General features: G+C 34.1%; 1 protein-coding gene across 1 annotated transcript; it reads left to right on the top strand.

Annotated features, from left to right (window-relative positions):
• Window positions 1–6,013: 6,013 nt before the first annotated feature.
• LOC111900494 (long chain acyl-CoA synthetase 8) lies at window positions 6,014–10,338 on the top strand. The gene is made up of 12 exons (XM_023896376.3): window positions 6,014–6,166; window positions 6,727–7,301; window positions 7,399–7,479; window positions 7,566–7,826; window positions 8,222–8,353; window positions 8,454–8,627; window positions 8,709–8,938; window positions 9,004–9,121; window positions 9,212–9,343; window positions 9,419–9,553; window positions 9,661–9,867; window positions 9,955–10,338. The coding sequence occupies exons 2-12, from the start codon at window positions 6,753–6,755 to the stop codon at window positions 10,117–10,119; spliced, it is 2,184 nt and encodes a 727-aa protein (XP_023752144.1). The 5' UTR covers window positions 6,014–6,166; window positions 6,727–6,752; the 3' UTR covers window positions 10,120–10,338.
• The last annotated feature ends 267 nt before the right edge of the window (window positions 10,339–10,605 follow it).

The raw sequence follows: 10,605 nt of genomic DNA, 5'->3' as shown, positions 1-10,605 counted from the left end.
ACTTAATCCTAGGGGACCAGATCTATGGTTTGGAAGCATTGAACTCGATTAGAAACCACTGAATGGGTGTAGACTAAGGGAACTCAATGAGTTGTTCATGCAACTAGGCGAGTTGGATCGGGATCCCCAACCTTTTCTGATTCCTGAGCAAACTCAGTGAGTCTAGGAGATGACTCAGCGAGTTGGTTAAGGTTTTCCGAGTTTTGAAGATTAAAGAACTCGACGAGTTCAAGGAAGGACTCGATGAGTTGTAGCGAAAAGTCCCAATTCTATGGATATAAGGAACTCAATGAGCTGTGAAAGAACTCGACGAGTTGGATCGCGATTCAGGGTTCCTGATTCATGGAACTCGATGAGTTGATAGACCAACTCGGCGAGTTAAGTCAACCAGGATGTTGACTTTGACCAGGATGTTGACTTTGACTTTGACCTTGACCAAAGTTGACCCTTAAAGGGGTTTTGAGTATGGAAAGGGTAATTAAAGGAAATGCTTATGTGTAGGAGTCTGAGAGGGGTTGATTTCAAAGAAGGAGCCTTTGCAACTATTTCTCAGTTATCGAGGTGAGTTACCTTCCAGTAGAAGTGGGTCGAAGACACCAATGTTGACTCACTAGTAGTTGATTATAATTAAGATGATAGTATTTGTGATAATTGTCTGGTATGCCACTATCTGTTATGCTTATGTGCTAGTATGCTATGATATTATGTGATAGTGGTAGGAGGGGTAGGTTAGACCTCGTAGCTGGTTGAGATAAACCGGAGGGTAGGTTGGACACCCAGATATGTCTAACAGTATGCTATGCTATGTTATTATGTGTTAGTGATAGGGGTGAAATAGTCCCCGTAATCGGTTGAAATAAACCGGAAGGTAGGTCGGGCACCCAGATATGCCTGACAGGGTAGGTTGGGCACCCATATATGCTTGGCAGGGGTAGGTTGGGCACCCTGGTATGCCTGAAAAGGGTAGGTTGAGCACCCAGATATGCTCAGCAGGGTAGGTTGGGCACCCATATATACCTGGAGTATGTTTATTGTATGATATGTGGTATGATGAGGGAACTCACTAAGCTTTGTGCTTACGATTTTCAGTTTTGGTTTCAGGTACTTCTTCCTCGAAGGGAAAGGAGTCGGCATGACTGCAACGCATCACACCACTATTTTCCGCACCATGATGTTCTTGGGATTGTACTATGGCATTATTAGGGCTTGTATTGAGGCATATGACTTATGGGTTTTCATGATATGAGATAACTTAATGATGTTTTCAATAATTTGTTTTATGAATTATTAAACTAAAAATGAAATTTTTTGTCTTGGATTTTGGGATGTTACAAATGAACAACAAAAACTAACATGAACCCTAATGTAATTGAAAATACAAGGTTAGGGTTACATACATTTGAATTGTTGAAGTAAAAAATTATCTTCAATCCCTTTTAGTAGATCCTGGAAAGCTAGCACCAAAAGTATGATGTATCTAATGACTCACACCTAAAACCTTAGAAACCCTAGAATGAAAAGGAGATAGAGGAAGTAGAGGTAATTTTTGTTCATAAGCCGCTTAGAAAGGTTGTACACAAAATTTGGCTCCTAAGGGGTCCTATTTCAAGTTTAGTTAACTTGCAGGCAAAACCATATTTGAATTGATTAAATAATAGATTTAATCCCAATTCAATTTCTTTCATTATCAGCAACCAGGAGGCTTCCAGAAACCCTCGGAATCCCTCCATAACTGTCAATACCATGGATGGTTCTAGAACTTCTTTTTTTTGTTCAACTACTGAACAATAACAATTCACTACTTTCATCTTTAATTAATTCCAATTAATCCATAATTAATTCTAATTAAATGTGACTAATAATTAATTAATTTTAATTGATTTCATATCAATTTATTAATCATATAAATTAACAAATCAATCATATATGTCTAATTAATATATTTTAATCATATAATATACTAACAAATTATTTCTTCTCTCTCCTAATATCATTTTTAGCTATTTCTAGTTATGATGGCAACTTAAAAAGGACTTTGCTTTTAATTGCAAGAATATACCAATTTAGTTATAAGCTTAGATACCTTAATATAAGATTAAGTATAGACCTAATGGAGACATTGAGCGTTGTAAGGCTAGACTAGTGGCAAAGGGCTACAATCAGAGGGAAGGTCTAAATTACCAATAAACTTTTTTCTCTAGTTACAAAGATTGTAAATGTTCGTATTGTTATGGTTCTCCTTGTTAATAACTCGTGGCCTATTTTTTAATTGGATATTAACAATGCTTTATTATATGGTGATCTTGCTGAAGATGTTTATATGACCCTTCCTGAGGGTTATCATACTAAAGGTGATTCTAGCGTTTGTAAGTTAGTTAAATCCCTATATGGTTTAAAACATGCTCCTAGGGGTATCATACTAAAGGTGATTCTAGGGTTTGTAAGTTAGTTAAATCCCTATATGGTTTAAAACATGCTCCTAGAAAATGGAATTGAAAATTTGTGCAATTCTCTGGTTAGCTTTGGTTTTCATCAAAGTGCTAACGATTATTCACTATTTGTTAGGAAAGAAAATAACTCTATCATTGTTCTTCTTGTGTATGTAGATGATATCATAATAAATGATAATAACCTTGATGAACTTAAGAAAGTAAAATAGTTTCTTAAAACTCAGTTTTCTATTAAGATCTTGGAAAGTTGAGTTATTTTCTTAGAATTGAAGTTATAGATGTGGATAATGGAGTCTGTTTAAATCGATGGAAATATTGTCTTGAGTTGTTACATGAACTCATAATGCTTGGATGTAAACCTATAATTAAAACTTCTTTGGAAGCTAATTTTGTTCCTGTTCGTGACTATGATAAATGATGCTTTACTTGAAACTATTACTGAATTTCAGAAGTTTGTTGGGAAATTGATTTATTTAACAATAATTAGGCATGATATTTTTTATCGTGTTCAAATTTTAAGTCAGTTCATGCACAAACCTCGTAAATCTCACTTAAGAATTGCTTTTAGGCTTCTTAGGTATCTTAAAATCAGTCATGGGAAAGTAATTTCAATAATTAAATATGTGAATTTTGATTTGTCTCAGTTTGTGGATGTTGATTGGGGCTAAGTGCCTAACCACTAGATGCTTTTTTATGAATACTTGATGTATATAGGGAAGTCTTTAGTTTATTGGAAGAGTAAGAAATAGACAACTGTTTCTCGGTCTTCTACTGAGTCTGAATATGGGCTTTGGGTCCATCTTCTTGTGAAATTATGTGGATTTTAAAAGTGTTGTTTGATCTTGGAATTAAAGATTTAACCCCAATTAATGTCTTTTGTGATAATAACTATGGTATTAAGTTAACTCAAAATTCTGCCATGAGATACCAAACATTTTGAAATTGATATTCATTTTATTAAGGAAAAGGTTATGAATTGTATTTTAAAAATTGTCAAAGATTGGTTCTTCCAATCAAAATGCAAACATTTTAACCAAATTATTGTTGAGCTCTTAACATGATTATCTTTCAAAAAGAATTAGGCTAATCGATCTTTTTAAGAAGGATTAGTTTTTCTAAAATGTTAAGTTTGAGCAGGGGTGTTGAAAATATTAAAGTTGTTTATTATTTCAAACTTAACATTGAAGGTTAATTCTGTAATTATTATAAACCTCATTTGTTAAGGATTATTGTTACAAGCATAGTTTGTGTTTCTTGTTCAATCTTGTGGGTTGCAGCTCAAGATTTGCAAGTTTGTCGTGTTAATACACAGATCTTTTACCAGTGTACTCGATATATTTAAGTGGTGGAGTTGGCTTCTAATTCTTTGCAACTTCATATTCTCAATACTCTCTCTATATCACAACTTTGGTTTAGGGTTTTCTCTTAAGAACCTATCTAGGGTTTCTAGATTAGGGTTTTGTTGTTCTAGTTTATTATTCAATAATAGTTGTAGATTAGATTGAGTGTATTGTTCTGAGAGTAGTGTAGGTGTTTTATAGTGATGTTTCATTTTATAAGTATATGAAAACTTTCTGACTTTTTGTCTAAATTGATATAAGAATCGTTGATGTTGATAATATATGGTTTCTATATATTTTTACACATTTACAACCATACTTAATGGTTTTGTCTTTAGTAGTGCCAATATTTCAAAATTCAAGTTTGAGCAGGGGTGTTGAAAATATTAAAGTTGTTTATTATTTCAAACTTAACATTGAAGGTTAATTCTGTAATTATTACAAACCTCATTTGTTAAGGATATTGTTACAAGCATAGTTTGTGTTTCTTGTTCAATCTTGTGGGTTGCAGCTCACGATTTGCAAGTTTGTCGTGTTAATACACAGATCTTTTACCCGTGTACTCGATATATTTAAGTGGTGGAGTTGGCTTCTAATTCTTTGCAACTTCATATTCTCAATACTCTCTCTGTATCACAACTTTGGTTTAGGGTTTTCTCTTAAGAACCTATCTAGGGTTTCTAGATTAGGGTTTTGTTGTTCTAGTTTATTATTCAATAATAGTTGTAGATTAGGTTGAGTGTATTGTTCTGAGAGTAGTGTAGGTGTTTTATAGTGATGTTTTATTTTATAAGTATATGAAAACTTTCTGATTTTTTGTCTAAATTGATATAAGAATCGTTGATGTTGATAATATATGGTTTCTATATATTTTTACACGTTTACAACCATACTTATGGTTTTGTTTTTAGTGGTGCCAATATTTCAAAATTCAAAAACTATGTATACCTATAATAATCATTGTCTAAAAATCACCTTATTGACGCAAATCAACATGATTGGATATTCACAAAATAAAAAGGGAATAAATACAAATTAACATAATAAATCTGGTTTGAACTAGTATAAACCGAAAATACTTTTATGTTTTCATGTCTTCAGATTTTCGATATTAGTTGCTTGATTCCGTGTAATGTGATCCTTTTTTTATACGGCTTCACAATGCTAATTATTGATTTATCTTGATTGTAATGGGTTAAAATTAAGTATATACTATTCACATTTGTTTTTTCTATCCAACATAAATGAAAAAATAGAAAGATGTCAGATATCGACATATTTATAAGAGTTTGTTGTGGTGTAGTTTATTTAGCCCAACTTCCTTTATTTGTTGTTTTCTGTTTTATATGTACATAAAAAATTAGTTATTCAAATATTTATCGTATTAAATTATGTTTTTGGTCTATTTTCCAAACGAAAGATTCACCAAATTAATAAAATTCATATTGTAATATACTTATAGTACTTAAAACATAAAATATAAAACACCACAACTGTAATTTAAATCTATTTATTTTCAAGAAAAACGAATGAGATAATACTCCAAATGCAATTGGAAGTTCTCCTCCCACTTCAAAACAATCAATGTGTTATGTGTCCCACAATAGTCTATACGGACTAGAGTTGTGTGCCTACCTAATTGCATATTCTACTTTTATTAAACATTGTAGTTAATTACATGCCTTATGCTTTCTAAATCAATGTTGCAAAACGATTAGGGGCTTGATTTGATTGATAACAAACATCTTTATATGTTTTTAATGCAAAATTAATATGTTATTAATGGTCTTAAGAAAAGTTTATGCTCACATGGTTTGGCTATGAAAAAGAAAATTCATAACTAATATCTTTAAAATATGTGCATAAATCTTTTTATTTTAAAAACATAGTGATTTATTTTGTTATGTTGATGCTGATAATAACTACAACTAAGACTCGGCAATTGGAAATTCACATAAATCATTTTCAAGATTTGCACACGTAATTCAACACCTCATCTATTTCCCTTATTATTATTAAAGTCAAATATATATATATATATATATATATATATATATATATATATATATATATATATATATATATATATATATATATATATATATATATATATATATTTCTAGAATTTTATTTTGTCGTAATTTGCACACGTAACTCAACACCACATCTATTTCCCTTATTATTATTAAAGTCAAATAATGATATATTTTTTCTAGAAATTTATTTTGTCGTAACGAAACGAAGTAAATTCATATATTTCTTGAAAGGATCACACATATCTTGACTACAGAAGATTTTAAAGCTTCTATTTATACCTTTCTCCGCCTTCCCCCAAACAATGCTCCATGGTTTTAACAATTCCACTCATTCCTAAAGGTCTGTACCTCTATTTCCTGTAATTGTTCTTCAATACACAACTAATCGTTTCGTGATTTGACTGGTTTTATACGTAAGATTTCACAAATTTTACTGTTTGGCCAACTCGTTTCTATCTTTTATATGATTATTATTAGTTGGTGTGATATTGTATATGATTTGGTTGTAATTTCATAGGGTTTGAATCGATCACCGACTTATTTTATCACCGCTAAATGTATTGCGTAAGGTTCACGCATGTAATCTATAGTTTTGATTGAGTTTCGTGATTATCATACTTTTTCCCTTGATCAGAGCTGTAAATATTGTTTATCAGGTAGTGCGATGAATGTTTGTGTTTTCTGGAATCCGAGATTTGTGATTTTGATGATACGTAATTGGATCACTAGCCTAAAATGTTTTCGTGATGCAATTTCTTCCATATTAGTTGATTATGCACTTCTTTCTAGCTGTTTCCTTCTATTAATTGAAAGCATGTAAGCATGTTGCCGTTCATAAATTTGTTGTCGGATCATTGCTTGAGCTCAACAATGAATGGTTTGTTTGTGACAACCTCTCAGGGTGATATCATTTTCGAATACATATAATGGATGATTCAGAGGGAAGTCTTATCAATACTCCTACAACTGAAGAGATAGCTGTTGGTGGTGGTTTCCTCTCCAGTCTCATGGAAGACAAATACAGTGCTGCAGTTGCAGTTATTTTCGCCATTGCTGTCCCACTGGTTCTTTCTTCCATGTTCCTGGGGAAGAAGAAGGTGAAACAAAGAGGTGTTCCTGTTGAAGTTGGTGGTGAGGCAGGTTTTACCATGCGAAATGTCAGATCAAGCAAATTAGTTGAAGTTCCATGGGAAGGGGCTACAACCATGGCTGCACTCTTTGAACAGTCTTGTAAGAAACATTCACATTATCGGTTTCTAGGTACACGAAAGCTTGTTGAAAGAGACTTTGTGACTGGTAATGATGGGAGAAAGTTTGAAAAGCTTCATCTTGGGGAATTTCAGTGGGAGACATATGGACAGATATTCGAACGTGTTTGCAACTTTGCATCTGGACTTATTCGCCTTGGTCATGACCCTGATACCCGAATTGCCATCTTTTCTGACACACGAGCAGAATGGTTTATTGCATTTGAGGTAGATACCCATAACCCCCCCCCCCCCCCCCCCCCCCCTCCCCCCTCTCTTCTGATATATTGATAGAACACTAACTACAATAACATTATGGTTGCAGGGGTGTTTCAGGCAGAATATAACTGTTGTAACCATATATGCATCATTAGGTGATGATGCCCTAATTCACTCTCTTAATGAGGTGAAAACACACTTTTCTTTTGTTGTTGATGTTTTTGGTTTTGTTTAATTTCTTAAAGTTCTTCTGATGGTATAAATCTTCTACAGACAACAGTATCTACCTTGATCTGTGATTCTAAGCTATTGAAGAAAGTGGCTTCAGTTAGTTCAAGCTTGAAAACTGTTAAGAATGTTATCTACTTTGAGAGTGATAATACTGAAGTTTCCACTAACATCAGTGATTGGAAAGTTTCTGCTTTCTCTGAAGTTGAGAAATTGGGGGAGGCAAGTCCTGCTCCTGCTAGGTTTCCTATCAAGAAAGATGTTGCAGTCATCATGTATACAAGTGGCAGCACAGGTTTACCAAAGGTTTGATTTTGCCCTTATTCTCCTAGGCTGCATTTGTATTATTTATAAACAAAGGGTAACATGGTCATTTTGTCCTGTCAGTTTAGTCTAAAAAAGAAACAAACTTTATGTATACAACACTTTATCCAGACATACATCATTATCCACTCAGCCACTTCACTCTTATATGACATATATGAGAAGGGTATTTACGTCTTTTCTACATACAAGAGATCAAGAGCGAGTTCATGTCCCACCTTTTTTTAGCAGGACACAAACTTGCAATTTTTATCCCATTGACATCAGTCTCATCCAAATGCATGCCAAACACAGTACAACCTGTTATGTCCTGTATAGCAAGATTGAACAACTGGGCCCCATAATTTGATGCTGACGTGGCAATGATGTGTTTTCAGGGGGTGATGATGACTCATGGGAATGTAGTGGCAACCGCAGCTGCAGTGATGACTGTGGTCCCAGGGCTTTCACCAAGTGATGTCTACTTGGCATACTTACCATTGGCTCATATATTCGAATTGGCTGCTGAGGTAAACATACATGATGCATTATGATTTATACATAAAATAAACTTCCAGCTACCATTTGTATGTGTGATCTTCATACACACTGCTTTTACTTTTTATGCAGACTGTGATGATGACAGCTGGCGCATCAATTGGGTATGGTTCAGCACTGACATTAACAGACACATCTAATAAAATCAAGAAAGGAACCAAAGGAGATGCATCTGTTTTGAAGCCAACTTTATTGGCATCTGTTCCAGCTATTCTAGATCGTGTCCGTGATGGAGTATTAAAAAATGTATGTATTAGACTTTCTTATTATATAGCAAGAAACTATATCTTTTTTCACTTAACCTATTGAAATATTATTATTTTATAGGTTGAAGGAAAGGGGGGTTTGACTACAAAGCTTTTTAACTTAGCTTACAAAAGACGGTTGACATCAATAGAAGGAAGCTGGCTAGGGGCATGGGGGGTAGAAAAGGTATTTTGGGACGCTCTTGTTTTTAAAAAGATACGTTCCATACTTGGAGGAGACATTCGTTTCATGCTATGTGGTGGTGCTCCTTTAGCTGCAGATACACAACGCTTTATCAATGTCTGCATTGGGTAAGTTATTATTACTGATATATTAATTAATATACACATTGTGTGTAAATGGTATTTTATTTCAGGACTCCAATTGGGCAAGGATATGGGCTGACAGAAACATGTGCTGGAGCTGCTTTCTCTGAGTTTGATGATCCTTCTGTTGGACGTGTTGGTCCTCCTCTTCCTTGTGGCTATATTAAGGTATAATAATAATAATACATTTCTTTACCAAAAATAGCAATCTACTTTTTCCAATAAAAATAAAATAAAATATGTTGGTATTTGATGCAGCTTGTTTCGTGGGATGAAGGTGGGTACTTAACATCGGACAAACCAATGCCACGTGGCGAGGTGGTTATTGGTGGCCACAGTGTAACCGCTGGTTACTTTAACAATGAGGAAAAAACCAATGAGGCTTACAAGGTGTGTTTGTTTGTGTAATTTTAATTCATGACTTTTGAGTTTTGATTTGTTGACTTTTTTTTGGGGGGGTGAAAGGTTGATGAAACTGGAATGCGTTGGTTTTACACTGGGGATATCGGAAGGTTTCACCCTGATGGATGCCTTGAAATCATTGACAGAAAGAAAGATATTGTGAAACTCCAACATGGAGAGTACATCTCTTTAGGAAAGGTATGTGTTGTTGTAGGGCCCACATAATAACATTGGAGTCAGCGGGACAAGTATTTATTTGACTTTTTGTTTGACGCATTGGTATTTGTGGTGATGTAATTTTACAGGTGGAGGCAGCACTTGCATCAAGCAAGTATGTGGAAAACGTAATGTTACACGCAGACCCCTTCCACAGTTATTGTGTGGCGTTAGTAGTCCCTGCACCCCAGGTTCTTGAGCAATGGGCCAAAAGTAGTGGTGTTAGTTACAATGATTATGCTGAGCTTTGTGCTAAAAAAGAGGCTGTCTCCGAGGTCCAGCAATCTCTCTCCAAGGTTAGTGGTTATAACTTATAAAGACAAGGGTATTTACGTCTTTTTTTTTTTCACATATGAGAAATCAACTGTCAATTTGTTTTGTAGGTAGGAAAAGAGGCGAAGTTGGACAAGTTTGAGCTTCCTGCAAAGATAAAGCTGATGCCAGAAGCATGGACGCCTGAATCTGGATTGGTGACAGCTGCACTCAAGTTAAAGAGGGAACAATTGAAGGCCAAATTTAAGGATGATCTGCAAAAACTATACGGGTGATTGATGTGCACCTTTTGTTTCATGGCGTAGTGGTTAGGAGGATACATCGTTTGTTTGTTTACTGTTTTTTACTATATTTGTTATGGTTCTTTCATACGTGACAATTTCATGTACAAGATTCATGTTTTGTTTTGCTTTCTAGTTTTTACTTTTTCTTGTGTGGCCATACTACCCGTTGGCTGGCTAAATTTATAGAAAACGTATCAGACATTCCACTTATGACCATATCCGTTATATTATATGCATTAGATCTTGTATCATACCCACTTTTACACCAAATATTCTTCAACAAAACGCATTATTTTACTGTTACGTATAGAGAAATACTTATTATTAGTTAATAATTTGTTCGCTTTCATTGATTGGTGATTATTTGTTGTTAAAACTTGTTGATCAAATCAATAAATAGTATTTATTTGGTAATAGGGTTAGAGGGTAGAAACTAAGTCTACGGTCTCAAATTGTAGGGACCATTTTGTAGTTTTT

The sequence above is a fragment of the Lactuca sativa genome, chromosome 7 (assembly GCF_002870075.4).
Source record: "Lactuca sativa cultivar Salinas chromosome 7, Lsat_Salinas_v11, whole genome shotgun sequence".
Taxonomy (NCBI): Eukaryota; Viridiplantae; Streptophyta; class Magnoliopsida; order Asterales; family Asteraceae; genus Lactuca; species Lactuca sativa.
Note: the sequence above shows the minus strand (reverse complement) of the source record. Positions and strands in the feature narration are given on the sequence as shown.

Excerpts from the sequence above, each read along its gene's own strand:
- LOC111900494 (XM_023896376.3), top strand. The coding sequence starts at position 6,753 with ATGGATGATTCAGAGGGAAGTCTTATCAATACTCCTACAACTGAAGAG. Across the intron at positions 7,302-7,398 it reads AATGGTTTATTGCATTTGAG|GGGTGTTTCAGGCAGAATAT; the intron begins GTAGATACCCAT and ends TTATGGTTGCAG. Across the intron at positions 9,554-9,660 it reads AGTACATCTCTTTAGGAAAG|GTGGAGGCAGCACTTGCATC; the intron begins GTATGTGTTGTT and ends GTAATTTTACAG.